Raw genomic sequence first — 15,257 nt, forward strand, 5'->3', positions numbered from 1 at the left:
CTAACAGCCCTTAGGTTTTCTGCCAATATTTGCTATTGAGAAAGAATTTTAAACAGATCACTATTTACTGAAATAAACATTCAGCTCTGTAGTTCTCATACAACAGAAAAATACTAAATTAAAACACTGCTAAAGGTGTGGTTTAGAGTTTCTTTAATGTCAAATCAAAAAGGATTAAAAAAAAATATCCTGTGATAAAATCATTCTTGTTACAAATAAAAGGATTCTGAACCCCCAGCCACAGACTGTAAAGCATAAACAACACATGAATGCTCTATGGTTTCCCCCTAAAGGAGGAACAAAGTAAACAGGCTTTTTGCATACAAAAAACATCACAGAGATGACACATCTCTAAGTTTAAACCACCCATCTGTGTCAGAAACCTAAAGTTCCAAGAAAAGCAGAAAAAAGCAGCACTGACATATTTCCCGATTTTGTAACCTCAAGTCATTTTTTCCCCACTCAAGCATCAAACAATCTCCCAGTGATCAGTCTGAGCCGTGGAACCACTCATTTCCAGGGAGTGAACAGCTTGGAATCAAAACGTAGGTTAGTGTACAGAGTAGAAATTAAACAAAAGTAATGATACTGAAGTTTCTTTCTGCCTGGCAAAAACAAATTCATGTATTAAATATGTGATTTTGGTAGAAAATAAATGTTTTATGTAATCAGCAAAACAGCAGGATTCACACTATTAGATGCACATATAATTTAATTACACAGAGACGGCTGTTTGGCACAAAACAAACAACGTACATATGGAGCAAAGTAACATCTTTAACGTTCAGGCTCACTGATCTGATAAAGATATTTTTTTTTTCTTCCCCTAAATTTTCATCCCAGGCACGAAAGGATTTGTTATTCCCCACTGTGTCACACCGCTCAGCAGTCTGTAATCAACTGGGATCGTTTGCATGCATCATAACTCCAAACACACGACTCACATTTTAAAGCCTTCAGAAGACTTTTGGTGGATTATTTTGTTTCTTTTGCAGCTCAACAGGATCACAATCGAGTTGTCGTGGAATTTTCCCCACGACACAAAATAGGAAATATGCGATTTAGTCAGAGTTGATTCTGTTCGCGTACAGCTACGCTCAAGCCTGCATCGATGCACCTGAGGTTCGGGTTAAGTAGCTGACTGCACATCACTTGAAAACGTCTGCTGTGAAGCAAAGTCAGCCGTGCAAACTTTTTAAAAGACATTTGATTTTTCTTTCTTCACATCAAACCAGATTTGGTTCTGAAACCCAAACGGGAATAAAACCCGATCCTGAATCATTTAGGCCGAAACTTGACGCAGAACGCCAACATGACTGGAAATGTTAGCTTGTTGTTAAAAGTGTCGATGGAGACGCTTTGGTCACATGGGGAGGATCTGCTCTAGTGCGTCTCGCGTGTTTTCGCCCAGTTTCTCTGGAAATTTAACAGAGAAGTCCAAGATCATGTCCCCTCGTTTGTCGGGACACTTAGACAGAGGAAGCCCCTCTCCCGTGATGCGCTTCTTCATCCCGGGCTTCACAACTTCCCTGGAGTGAACAGTGATGGTGCGGCCGTCCAGAGTGGGCGCCTTGACCGTGCATCCGCACAACGCCTGGTGGCAAACACAGGGAAAATAATAAGAATTTATGATCATTTTCTGAACTTTTATTAATAAATCAAAGGAAATATACCAGATTATTTACCTCTCTGAGGGAGATTTTTGCAGGATAAACTATATCTGACCCGTCTCTCCTGAACACAGGGTGGGGTTTGTCCTTGACCACAAAAACCACGTCGGCAGGAATGTTGGTCGGAGTCTCATCGCCCTCCTTGGGGAAAGTGATTTTCGTCCCCTCTTTCCACCCGCGCTTGATATTAACCGTTAAAATCTTGTCCTCTTTGCGCATGGTGCAGCCGTCGTGGTTCACTCTCTTGCGGGAAATCTTCATCTTTTTGGTGCAGCCGGTGAAAACCTCCTCCAGGCTCACGTTCAACTCGTGCACCACGGGCGGGTCCTGCCTCTTCTCGTGCGGCCTGTGCAGACCACCGGGCTGGGTTTTGAAGGACCTTTGGAAGCCGCCCATTCCTCCCATGCCGAACGGGGAGAAAGGGTCGTCGATGTCGCCGTCGATGGACGATGAGAAGAAGTGATCGAAGGGGCTGCGGCCGCCGAAGAACTCCGCAAATATGGCGTGGGGGTCTCCATTGAAGGTGTAGTTGAAGGTGGGGCCGCAGTGTTCTCTGCCGTCTCCTGGACCCTTTAATCCTGTTCAGGAGGAAGGCAACAAAGATCCGGCTTAAGTTTTTGCATGTTAGTGTCAATGGAAAGAAGAAATGACAAAAAAATAAATAAATAAATAAGATCTGCCTCGGAATGATTCAAAAATCTTCATTTAATTTCTTTAACATTTTGACAGACAAAGAAGCTATCAAGAAAATAGAATCAAGTGATGGTTGGATCTACACTTTAGACTTGAAAGCAGCATTTAAATAACTCATATGCAGCTTCTTAGCACAAAAATTATAGTTTTGCCAGAGCCTGAGCAAAGTTTCAGGAGGCCTTGGGTAGAATTTCAGTCCCTGCAGCAATACGAATTCATATTTTCTATTATTCACCTAACATATTGTCTGACTTGTTCATTTTAAGCGCAATTCGGTTTGGATGGAATCAGGAAGGTGTGGGCGAGTCGAATTAATTGTTTTTACAAGGAACTAATGTTGATTTGCAAACATTCGGTGTAATGTTTTTATTTTGTTTTGGGTTCCACGTTTTCTCTATTTCTGGATAACATGGTTCCCTAGAGCAGTGTTTCCCAACCCTGGTCCTCAAGGCACACTGCCCTGCATGTTTTAGGTATTTCCTTGCTTCAGTCCAGCTGATTTCAATTGATGACTGATTAACAGGCGTTTGTTGAACTGCAATCAGTTGAATCAGGCACATTAAAGCAGGGAAACCTCTAAAACATGTAGGACAGTGTGCCTTGAGGACCAGGGTTGGGAAACACTGCCCTAGAGAACCCTTAGCAATGTTAGTGACTTTGTTTCTCACTTGCACTTGAATTTCTTCAAATTGAGGCAATTTGTTGCTCTTAGAGATCTTTCAGAATAGCTTATGCTAACAGTAAAGTTAGTAACCAGGCCTGGATGTGGCTACAGAACTCAGCTTGCTAAAAAAAAGAATTGGTTAATCACAATTAAATTAGAGCAGTTCATTTTATGCACATAGTACCTGGTTGATTTAAATAACCTGAAATAAAATGTGAAAACTACATTTTGCTCAGTTTAACTTTGATATTTGATTGTTTTAATGATGTAAGTCAAAATGACAAATTAGCATTTAGCTATCTGGTGCATGCTCATTAGTATGCACTGTCCTACTTAAATAACATCAATTTAATGCAACAATGCCAAAAATGCAGAAGCTGAAGGGGTGCATACTTTTTCCACAGCTCTTTAATTAACTATTGTTTATGTCAGTAGAGCTTTTAGAACAAGCTACAGAAGAAATAGCGCCCTCTAGTGTCTCGATAGCCGAGGGTTACATAATCCTGGCCCTAAAGTCGCATATATATCGGACCAGCTCCGGTTCCAGCCCATAAATCTAAGCATGTTCATCTGTGCACCAATACCACAAAAACAAAAACTAAGCATTAACATATGAATCTGTGTGTTTTCTACTTGCTAATCCAGAACTGTAATGTGAGACAGCAGAATGGGAGAAGAGGACAGAGCCTTTGGTGTCCAGCAGGTTCTTCAGCTGCATCCATTGTGCACAGACCTTTACATAGTGTGACAGCTGATGCAGAAAGATGCAGGAAACCCCACTCTATTGCAAATAATGCATCGATTGCAATTATGCATTAAAATATGTGAGGACGAAATTATGCTAGCATTAGGGTAAAGTGGTGAAAACTAGAAAGCAGCATGCAACTTGTGTGAGAGAGTTCAGGTACCTTCTTCTCCCAAACGATCGTAAATGTCTCTTTTCTTAGCGTCACTGAGGACATCATAAGCTTCAGCAACCTCCTTGAATTTGTCTTCGGCTCCGGGTGACTTGTTTTTGTCCGGATGGAAGCGCAGAGCCTGTTTTCTGTACGCCTTTTTGATCTCGTCGTCGGATGCACCTCTGGCTATTCCCAGCACATTGTAATAATCTTTACCCATCACACTGAACGGTCAGCTCCAGCTTTCCCCACCCCCGTTATGAAAGCACAGCCAGCGGGGACATCCAGGTGGTCATGTGTGCGGCGGCTCAACTTGCTTTCCCACGCCGCAGCTGGTGTCACCTCCGGCGGGCAAAAACCGTCCGGTGGCCGTGACAGTCCGAGGAAAACTTTCGGTTTCGCGCGGAAAAGCCGACGACAAAGGTTCCGCTTATTTATCTAGGTTTTTTTTAATGGAAAAAAAGTAAAGAACAAATTGTACTTAGAGATGAGATGCCGCGGCGCTAAAGAGAAGCTGGGCATAGAAACTTCTGGAAGAAGCTGACGAATGTAGGTCGAGAGGATTCCCTCCAAACAACTTCCGGTTTCATCTGACCTAGTTAAAGGTGCGTCGGTGGATTTCGTTGTTTTTAAAACTGAACCAGGCAACCAACCGAACTCCCACGATTGAAACTAGTATGTTGTTTTGAAATTTGGCAATGATCTATTGTTTAATCCTTATTGTATATTCAGAACATTATTTGACGCGTCTGCTGACGAGGAGGGCTTCCGCTTTTGTGCCCTTCAAAATAAATCAACCCTGTTTATTAAAATGTTATTAGACATGACAGTCGTTCCTCAAACGCAAAAATTGTAACTTATGCGATTTCTTCTGCAAGAAATATCCAAGAAAGTTTCACTAAAATTATATTTTTTACAATATATCTGTCAAAATGTATCGTAAAGGTTTGTTTCAGATCCTCAAAAAAAAAAAAAACAACTGAAACCTGAGTAAATAGAAAATGCATAATCAGGAATTACATTTTTACTGGAGGAAATCTATCCCTGACCTTGGTAATTGTCCCTTGTTAAATCATTATTTGACAGTGATAACCACGTAATTTTTGTTTTTGTTTTTTGTTACAAACAGTTTCTTAAAGAGGGAGCACAGAAAACAATCCTTCCCTCATGGAGAAAACATGGAACAGTGGTGAACTTTCCCAGGAGAGATTGGCTGACTGCCACTGCCGCGACTTGAGCTCGCTGTTTCCAAAATTATTTCAAGAGCAGATCCAGGTATCATCCAGGATATCAAAAAAAGAACCCAGTACAGCATCTACAGCACCACAGCCCTCACTTGCCTCAGTCAAGGTGCTCATAATGCAATAATAAAAGCAAAATAGGAAAAAACATGGCATCCATGAAAAAGTTCCAAAGCAAGAACTACTGTTATCCAAGAAGAACACTGAGGCCCATCGATCCAATAACTTTTGGGAACATTGATACCAAACTGTAACTTTTTAGAGGGTGAATATCTTGTTACATCTGACATAAACCATTCAGAATAAATAACCTCATACCAACAGTCAAATATGGTAGTGATAACACAATGGTGTGAGACTGCTTTGTTTCTTAAGGTCTTCTACAACTTGCCATACCTGTGGTACCATGAATTCTGCACACTACAAGAAAATCCTGAAGGAGTGTGTCAGGCGATCAGTTTGTGACGACACCAGCCAGTCCACTTCTGAATACCTCTAATGCAGTAACTAGGTGACGGCTGGAGAAGCTGCATCACGCCCTAAAACAGGCTATTCATGCTCAGACATTTTTTCATATGTCTAAAATCAAAACGACTTTGTGAAGAACAATAGACCAAAATTCCTCCACATCAATGTTAAATGTCAATTGATAGTTTTCAAAAGCACTAGCTATTATCACAGGTGGAACACGCCTTTATTGAGTTTATGGTCAGGTTTTTTTGTTTGTTTTTATAGGTTCAGGTTCATTTGGATAGCTTTCCCCTTTGTTAATGAACTCACCATTTGAAAACCTAAGTTTTTCACTTGCTTAGGTTATCCAGATGATATGAAACATTTAAGTGTGACAAAAATAGAAGAATAAAAATGCAAAAAAAAAAACGTTTAGACAAAACGGAAGGAGCTGAAACTGTAAGTAAAGAGAGAAAAAAATAACTAAAACCTTTTCATAGAATTCAAGAGGAGAGAGTATCTGTCAGTGCTGCCAACCATTTGATGGATTGAATACCAGGAAGTGTGACCACCTCAAACGGGAGGTTTGGCAGCTTGACAGTCCTGAGCATCCAGCCTAGGTGCGTGTTGCCACAATGCCAAGAACAGACGTCAGCAATGACCTTAGTGAAGCAATTGTTGCTGCCCGTCAATCTGGGAATCATTGTCAGGCACTTTCCAAACAGTCAGGGATATTCTACAGTGATTATCCACAAGCTGAAAATATTTAAGACAGATGTTTGTCTTCCCGGGCGTAGATGCAATGCTTCAGAGAAGATGCAATATTTCTAAGAATTCAAACAGGCCTCAGAGTGATAAATGTAACTCACTACAGACTTACTGAGAATGCATAGATTTGTCAATGTCTCATTATATCTTATTTTATGTAATTTAGTCAAGTACATGCTAAGATTGCAATCCAGTGTGTCCTTTCACTTTATGTATGCCAGCTGTCCTGTTATACACAATTTTATACAAGTTTAACAGTGAACACCATGACATGCAGAAAAAACCTCAAACTTTGGCCCAGTTTTCAAGGTGTGAATGTTATAGTGCAATAAAGTACTTATGACGAGATCCTGTCAACCTTGTTCAAATTTAACATAAGAAAATGTGTGGCTTGTGGCTCTTTGCATAGGTTCATACTGTACACAACAATAAGCTCACTGTTGGCAAGTTCATACTAGAGTCTCTGGTTGAGACACGAGTGGCTGAATCAAATGGCTGAATTACTTCCTCCGTCTGCAGTCACATTCTCCAGTCCTGCTGTTGTCTGTTGAAGCAGAGAGACATCTAACATTTGCAGAGTCTTACAACCCTGACATCATACTACCTTACAATGTAATGTGTCACCATGACCTCTTCCCTTTAAAGTTTTCTTAAGCTGGAAAAATAACAAAATGTCTTGATTTTTAAAGAGGCGGTATTATGTATTTCTCAGGAACACAACAAAAGTAACGAGGTACCTTTAGGTCTTATAAAAATACTGTATATGTCAAACCTGACTTACTGTAAAGAAAGTTGACTTTGCAATTTGATGCCTTGAATTTGGGCCTCCATTTCCACCATTAGCACTTTATCACAACAATGCTCCTCCCTTTCACCACTGTATTTATGAGTTTAGGACTTAGAAATACTTCTCAGCAGACACATAGTTCCACCAGGTGTTTGCTAACTGCTGCTGCTGCTGCTAGTCTGGAGGAGCTGAGTGCGGTGGTTGCCACAGGAGAGTCAAGGATTCCTTAAAGGTGTGCAAAAGAATCAAAGCAACACTCCAAGTGGGGTTTTGGTGAGGAAATAACATTATAAAATTATATAAAGCAAAGAAAAGTCCATTTTACATAAAACCACGCATTTAAAAACCTTAAAGGTCGTTACCCAACTGCATTCAGTGCATGGCCAATTTTAGATTCATGTTTAGAGGATAATGGAAACCGCTTTTATTTAGCTGTTTTTCTCAGAAAGTGTTCAAGTTTCCTTTTAATTTAAAAACAACCTACACCTCAAACTTGTGTGCTTGAGTACAGAAATCAAGAATTTCTTTAAAAACAAGAAAACCCCTTTAGTTAGCACTCTGCATTTTCAACTTTCCTTTACCAAGTCCACAAAAATGTATCATATTTATCCAATCTTTAGATTTCTTGCTCCTTTTAGTCTTTGCCGACCATTAAGCGTGACACAGGAATGTTTTTAATCAGAGCCTCAACGAGAACGGATACTACTGTTGTTTACTGCCTGGTTGTACAGCTCGAACCTGTTATAAATAGAGAGTAGTATACAGATATGCAGCTGGCTATGTGAGCTGATGCGCTGACCCTGTTGTGATGAAAGGTATCTCTGATCTCCTCCCAATCAGCATTTTCTCCACTCTCCTCCCACCACAAAGCTTTCAGAGATGATTTAACACAGAGCTCCAGAGATGAACATGTTGTCTTTGTTCCAGAGTTTCAGAAGAAGAGATTGCCAGCGCCATGGGTGGTCTCAGGGTGGGGAGCTGGGGCACCATGTGTTGGCAGATGGAGATTTTGCAACCAAGTGTGCAGCAAAACAGACAGGATATGTGTTTTACAAGTCTAATGAAGGCGCATTGGCATGTGTCACTGAACGGAGCTTCATACGGCTTCCTGAGGTTACCAAGCCGGTGCTGAGCGAATCGGGCAACTTATATTTAGCCTTGCAAATGGTGCGCTATGGATTATGTCTTGGGGCTCTCCAGTTTCGTCTTCGGTGCGTTTTGTTTCATGCAAGGACTGTGGATGTCCATGAGGCTGCTGTTCAGGTACTGAGCAGGTCTGTCTCATAGTCTCAAACCAGCTCTTCTTTTTAATTTAAACTCCATCTCCTTTCTGAACTCTGGAAGAGGCTTTTTTTATGTCTTTTCTGCACTGAGATATCTTCAGTTTGGATCTTAAGATTTTGCAGGACAAAAGCCTGGGAACTTTTACTTTTAGTGTAACTAGGACATCACAGTTTACTTCACTGTACTTTCGAAGTTTTGGCTCAAACACCATCATATCATGGATATTCTAGCCTTAGAAGCAAAAAGCCAAAATGGAGCAGAAGCTGAAAAGAAGGCTACACCCAAGCCAAAGCCAAAAGCGCCCAAGAAGGCTAAAAGGATTGTTTACTTTGAGGTGGAGATCTTGGACTTGAAGACTAAAGAGAAGCTGCTGTTGCTGGACAAGGTGAGTCTCACGTTCTGTGTTGTTAATACGTTTAGGGATATTCTGATTCTCATTGCAGGTATAAATCTTTTCAGGTCAGATATTTTGAATTAAATTGAAAAATATGAAGCACGTGTCATTTTACAAATAAATCCCTAATAATCCACTCATTACCTGATCGTGTTCTTATCAGTTACACATCTAATGAGTGTAAATAAGTTTAGGGATATTCTGATTGTTATTGCAGATGCACATCTTTATGAGTCAAATCTTTTTAATTAAATTGAAAAGATTTGAGCACAAGTGTCATTTTACAAATAAATCCCTAATAATCCACTCGTTACCTGGCTGTGTCATTATCAGTTACGTGTCTATTGAGCAAGAGTTGCATTTAGGAGGTGAGAATTCCCTTTTCATCCCTGAAGAATGATCTATTCCAACTACAGCACGTGCCTGTGCTGCATGTTATGAAGATAGACAGACATGATAAGCCGCTTGCATAAACATGATGTGGGGAACTGATAATGAAAAAAGCACACAGGTATAAAACAAGTGTAATTTATGTTGAATTTTAAAGGCACAGTGTGACAGTGATCTTGCATGCATGTTCTTTATCTCCACATTCTAGGTGGAGCCAACAGCCACAGTTTTGGATATTAAATCCTTGTTTCACAAATCATGTAAGTTTATCATTCACAGTGTTGGTTATTGGAAATTATGCTCATAGCCAAATTGGTGTACAAACATTTAAAAATATATATATATTAATATTTAGAATACCGAGAGTGAAGCCCACACTGTGTTTTTTTATTTCTCAGATCCAAAGTGGTATCCAGCCAGACAGTCTCTGCGTTTGGATCCAAGTACATCTGCATGCTTTTCATCCTGCTCTGATGTATGCAGAGTCACTGCTTAGAGAGTATTGGGATAGTTTAATGATATATTGTCTGATTATCAATTGTTTTAGAGGCCAAGTGTCTCAGGGATGAGGAAGTTCTCCAAATGCTACCTGTGGGAACCACAGCCAGCTTTTATTTCAGTGACCTGGGACCCCAGCTCACATGGGGAACAGTAAGACCACACAAATACACTCAATGTTTTTGACTATTTCATGGGGAAATGTTAATCAATCGTTATGTGGCTAAAAGTTTAAGCTTGTTTTTGCTTGACTAAAAGAGCTTTTCTTGACTTAATTTGATAAATTAGATTTGTTTTTCCAGTATGCAAGATCTTCTAATCTGTTTCTCAATAGCTTTTTTCATCGTCATGTCTGCCTATTGAAGTCTTGCACATAACTGAAAGCCAAAACCTAAAGAGAGAGATTTTCACCTCATTTTTCAAGGCGTTGAATCCGCTTCAGTAGTCCCCTAACATTCATGTGCTTTAAATATAAACCGACACCCTCAGTACCTCCTGTGCATAAATACCAGTCTGCAGTGACAGACAGAGGTGATTTGCTGTCGTTCACGCTCCCTCCCGCCCCCTGCACTGCGTGTCCTCTCCAGCAGGACATATAATCTCATGGCCCCATTTCTGCCGAAGGTGTTTATCCCTCTGACCTCTCACTTGCCTTTTACTGTGCCTCATTATTCACCCTTACCTCCACCGTTCTTTCATCCCCCACACCCCCCAAACATAAACTCAACCCCCGACACCTTCACAGGTGGCGGTGTGGGTGGAGAACCGCGACTTGCCCCAGCCGAAACCACCAGGTGCTACCGGTCAGGCAACCTGAGCCGAGGCTCCTCCTGGAGGTGCTGACTCAAGAATCTGTTTTCACTGTCAGCTGAGATGCTCCGCTTGATCGTATAAGTGTTACATGTTGTAAGATTTGCCTTATAGGTGTATTATTTTGCATTAAATGTGACAGCTCAGAGAAAGTAGGGCAACTGCTTCTGCGTTGAGGTGCCACTGTAAAATGAGCTCCTGGAGAAGCCAAGGCCTTTACTGGTGTCAGTTACATGTTAGGTCTCCTTTTGGCAGATATTTTACACCACCAACATTCCTTTCAGATATCCGGTATTTAAAGTTTCCTGGTGACTAAGTTTCATACAGTGCTGTGCAGGTTTACTGTAAGAGTCATGGGAGTCAGATGGCTGTGAACAGAGGTTGAGTTTTGAATCTTTTTAACCATTTTGGTGTTAATTTGGTCGAACGTTTTTGATCAAACAAAAAGATTCAGCAATGACCTATTTTCATTTTAGCAGTATAGTTTGATTTATAATGTTCTTCTATTTTAAAGAAGTCACTATGTGATAGACTCTAAAAAGATTCCCATTACAGATCCTCGACTTTGACCATGTTTAACTGTGGCTTTAAGGTCTTATTACATGCTTCAAACCTACCTGGAGGTTTATGTCTGAAAAGCATCTAACAAAAAAAATATTCCTGTTAAAGTCCCTGTAGCTTTTAGCAAACGGCATGTTTATGTTTGTGATAGTGGGCAGAAGACATTTTTTGAGGTTCCTCCCAGAAATCCTGGTTTTCACCATTGATATTATGTAGTGGTTGTGATTCAGACACAGTGATCCCAAAATGCTACTTTGTACTACAGTGAACTTTTAATATTCTTTTCATATCCCTTGTTATTGCCCTCACTGTGCCTGTTAGAAAAGTAAATATGGGTCCTCATTCAGCCTAATGACCTGAAATAGTCCTTGTTTAAACAGAAAGATATGAATTATTAATTAGAAGTTCCTGGAAATTATGAACAGCTTAAAAAGTCAAGCATATAAAAAAAATCTTCAATTATATTTAAATATTATTAGAGGAACTAACTATTTTCTAGCAGATGTTTTTTTTTTCCGTACTGAATAACTGGACTAAAACTTTAGTGTTGTGTTATGCTCCTGCAATAAAAATAAATAGACACACATTTTCCCCATTTGTACCAGTGAATGTGGCTAGCACTATATGTATATTATAAACTGGCTGTAATTTCTCGTTTCAGGTATTTTTAGCCGAATGTGTTGGTCCGTTGATTCTTTACCTAATGTTCTACTTCCGCCTTCCCTTCATTTACTCTCCAAAGTATGATTTCACCAGCAGCAAGCACTGGGTTGTACAGTAAGTTTCAATTAGTTCGTTTTTTCCAGTGTCTTAATCTTTTGCCTAAACATGACAAGTCCCGACTCAGGTGCCAGTATAATGTTTAGTCATGATTTAAAAGTTTAAATCATGACAAAATACGTATGTATTTATATGCGTGTGTGTTCTGTTGCAGCTTGGCCTGCATGTGTCACTCCTTCCACTACATCAAGAGGGTTTTGGAGACTCTGTTTGTCCATCGTATCTCCCATGGGACCATGCCTCTCAGAAACATATTTAAGGTGAAGCTATTTTATGCTCAAGTGAGCTTACAGCTTGACTCAGACTGTTTTACTTGTTTTCTGTTTTCTCATGACCAGATTTACATTTTCAATTTTATGACCTATGTAGGCCTTGACATTACTTTTCTCTGCAATCTTAAAATTGCAATTTCTGGTCACTTTTTGTGATTTCCTTCCCCCCAGTATTAAAGTGGGGATCAAATAGTTGCCCAGTGAGAAATGTGAGAAAAGATTTGGTATATATCAGGGATAATTGTCTTTTAAATTGTATGACTTGGGTCAAACTTTCTGGGTTTTCTTCCACAAACCTTTGATAGGCTAATTATTAACAGCCCCACCTTGAACACGCTGCCATCTTGTTTGACACAATTGGAAAGTCAAAAGAAATCAGCCTTGTGGAGATGCACGAGTTTGAATGAAGCTGGGTTTAGAATGCGTGCTCAGTTTTTAGAAACACATGCTGCACATGTCACTGGCCTTTACAGTATTCTTGAAAAGGTCTTCTCCTCATGCCTGGACTCATTTCAAACTCAACTCATGGCTCTTTCTATCATTACAGGCCTGTTCACTTGAAGAGTCACATCAATTGCAATGTCTTTCTTTAAAAGCAAATTCAAAATATCACTTTTTTGGAGTCGTTTTAGCTTTTCTCATTTATTATACTGTATTTGGGTATATTTTATTCTTGGCTTTATGGTCTGCATTTATTGTGTTATTAAAAATTGTCTTTTTATGAAATGGACTCTATAAATAAAGCTTACTTTCTCTTCCAGAACTGTGGCTATTACTGGTGCTCTGCGGCTTGGATGGCATATTACATCAACCATCCACTCTACACCACACCCTGTAAGAGCTGACCACTGCAATATTTCCTTTTCCATATCAAGCAGAGTTGATATCGTTGGTATTTTCTCTTTAAAACACTTCTAGATTACGGGCAGCAGCAGGTGAACTCTGGGCTTTACATTTTCCTGGTAAGTTTTGGTTTTGATATCCTGCAAATGTTAAATCAATTGAACTGGAGCTTTATTTTATTCTCATCATTTGATTTCTTTATGACTAAAGTTCTGCCAAGTAGGAAATTTTTCAATCCACATTGCACTTCGTAACCTAAAAGTTCAAGGTAATACTTTTTTTGTATTTGTATTTTTTGTATTTATAAATACCCCTTTCTTTATTCTGTTCATTTCGGTTTTTCTCAACCTAATCAGAAATGTTCTCATTATTTCAGGCTCAAAAGTTAAGAAAATACCTTATCCAACAAAAAATCCCTTCACATGGATTTTTTGGCTAGTTTCTTGTCCCAACTACACATATGAGGTAAGGAGCTACATTTATCAATATTTTCAAGTTGTCACTTTAAGAAATATGCTTTATTTCAGATAATTTACCTTGAGTGGAAAATGTTTTTTTACGTAGTTGTATGTTAAAGATGTGGGGAACAATTTTAAGAACAAGGTATCTCACATCAAGTGCTTAAAAAAAAGCTAGTTAGCGAATTTTAACACGAAAAGGAATGAGATATTTCTATGCGCTTTAATCTGTGTAAACAATATGTGCTATTGCTGCCACCTACTGGTAAAACGCATAACATGCTCTGTTAGTACTAAACCATTTGTGTGTGTGAACCTCTCACTCACAGCTGGGATCCTGGATTGGCTTCACGGTGATGACCCAGTGTGTGCCCGTGGCGTTCTTCACCATCGTGGCCTTCGTCCAGATGACTGTGTGGGCTAAAGGCAAACATCGCAGCTACTTAAAGGAGTTTAGAGATTATCCCACCCTCCGCTCATCCATACTGCCCTTCATCCTGTAATAGAGTCTGGCGAGGAGAACTGTCATTCCTGCTCACATCCATGAGGTTAGGGGTGTACAGGTGCATCTCCATAAAATAGAATACCACAAAAGAGCTCATGTGTTTCGGAAATCCAATCCAAACAGTCAAATATAGATTCGTGCAGCTCTGACTGTGGACTTGAGAAAACAGTGGACCAACATCAGCAGATGATACGGCTCTCCAAATCATCACTTAGTGTGAAAACTTCCCATTGGACCTCAAATGGCTCAAGAGTGGCTTAACACAACAAATTCAACAACTGTAGCTCATGTCCATGAGACGTCTGTGTGTGGCACTGACTCCAGCTGCAGTAAATCTCCCCCATGCCCTGGCTTAAACAGTCAAAAAAAAAGAAGGTTAATCAAAAATGCCACTATTATTGTTGCTTGTGCACATTTTTCCACCACACTTCTTCCTTTCACTCAACTTTCCCACTACAGTATATGCTCGGATAGAGCACATTTTATGGCCAGCTTCTTTTGCTTACCCTCCAGTGACCATCAATTCATTGTATTTTAATTTGCTTAGGCAGTGAAGTTTGGGTTTTCATACAGTATGAGTCAAAATAAGCAATTGAGATACGTTTATCTGTGACAGATTATATATAAACTCTAGTTTTACTTTTTGAAAGCATTTAACAAACAACATTTTAATGGTGTTCTAATTCAAGGAGATGCACTGTAAATGCCTTTTGGTCATTTTTTTCTCTGGCTGTTGGACTTTTATGGGCAAATAAAGGCAGCAAATTGCAGTAAAGTCTTACCATAAAGTGTGTAATTTAGTGAAATGTGTCATTTTGTGTTTTGCTACTTTATGTTTTAAGATACCCATTACAAATTGCTCCAAATATATTTATGTTTATATAGAGAGAGAGATGTCTGGAAAATGGAGTGACCCCTTCTTGATGTTCAATTTTGAATATTTATTACACTTCATTGTTTCATGTTCTGAAAACACTGAAAGTGAAAAAAATAAAGTCAGGAAGGAGGCAAGAACTTGTTCATACTACTGTATAAATAAATAAAAAAACATTAGACACTTACCCTTCAGATGGGAAACGAAGTGGCTAATTTTGCTAGTTTAACCGATGGCAGCCTGGGGCTGCTATTGCGACTAAATGTTACTGATACTTCCTTGATGCAAACTTTACAAGTTTTTTCAGAAAGAAAATGAGAAGAAATTTGTTTAAGCAAAATGTTTGTTTTCAAAGTCTGGAATATTTTCCTCATTCATGCAATAAAACTGCTTTTTTCCCCATAGAGGTTCTAAGT

General features: G+C 39.5%; 2 protein-coding genes across 4 annotated transcripts; one reads left to right on the forward strand and one right to left on the reverse strand.

Annotated features, from left to right (window-relative positions):
* Window positions 1-136: 136 nt before the first annotated feature.
* dnajb1a (DnaJ heat shock protein family (Hsp40) member B1a) lies at window positions 137-4,529 on the reverse strand. The gene is made up of 3 exons (XM_028041943.1): window positions 3,936-4,529; window positions 1,686-2,248; window positions 137-1,594 (listed from the first exon to the last, which is right to left on the reverse strand). The coding sequence occupies exons 1-3, from the start codon at window positions 4,144-4,146 to the stop codon at window positions 1,364-1,366; spliced, it is 1,005 nt and encodes a 334-aa protein (XP_027897744.1). The 5' UTR covers window positions 4,147-4,529; the 3' UTR covers window positions 137-1,363.
* Window positions 4,530-7,915: 3,386 nt separating this feature from the next.
* tecra (trans-2,3-enoyl-CoA reductase a) lies at window positions 7,916-14,975 on the forward strand. 3 transcript variants are annotated; one of them, XM_028041941.1, is made up of 12 exons: window positions 8,729-8,841; window positions 9,267-9,361; window positions 9,449-9,500; window positions 9,639-9,683; window positions 9,788-9,891; window positions 11,771-11,886; window positions 12,044-12,149; window positions 12,923-12,995; window positions 13,080-13,123; window positions 13,215-13,272; window positions 13,381-13,469; window positions 13,792-14,975. In XM_028041941.1, exons 2-12 carry the CDS (start codon window positions 9,326-9,328, stop codon window positions 13,963-13,965), a joined length of 897 nt encoding a protein of 298 aa, XP_027897742.1. In that variant the 5' UTR covers window positions 8,729-8,841; window positions 9,267-9,325; the 3' UTR covers window positions 13,966-14,975. The 3 variants fall into 3 exon arrangements, with proteins under 3 accessions (XP_027897740.1, XP_027897742.1, XP_027897741.1); XM_028041940.1 differs by having other exon boundaries at window positions 8,738-8,841; window positions 9,184-9,361; XM_028041939.1 differs by lacking the exon at window positions 9,267-9,361 and having other exon boundaries at window positions 7,916-8,841.
* Window positions 14,976-15,257: the final 282 nt, after the last annotated feature.

Source organism: Xiphophorus couchianus, chromosome 16, assembly GCF_001444195.1.
Source record: "Xiphophorus couchianus chromosome 16, X_couchianus-1.0, whole genome shotgun sequence".
In the NCBI taxonomy this organism is placed as follows: domain Eukaryota; kingdom Metazoa; phylum Chordata; class Actinopteri; order Cyprinodontiformes; family Poeciliidae; genus Xiphophorus; species Xiphophorus couchianus.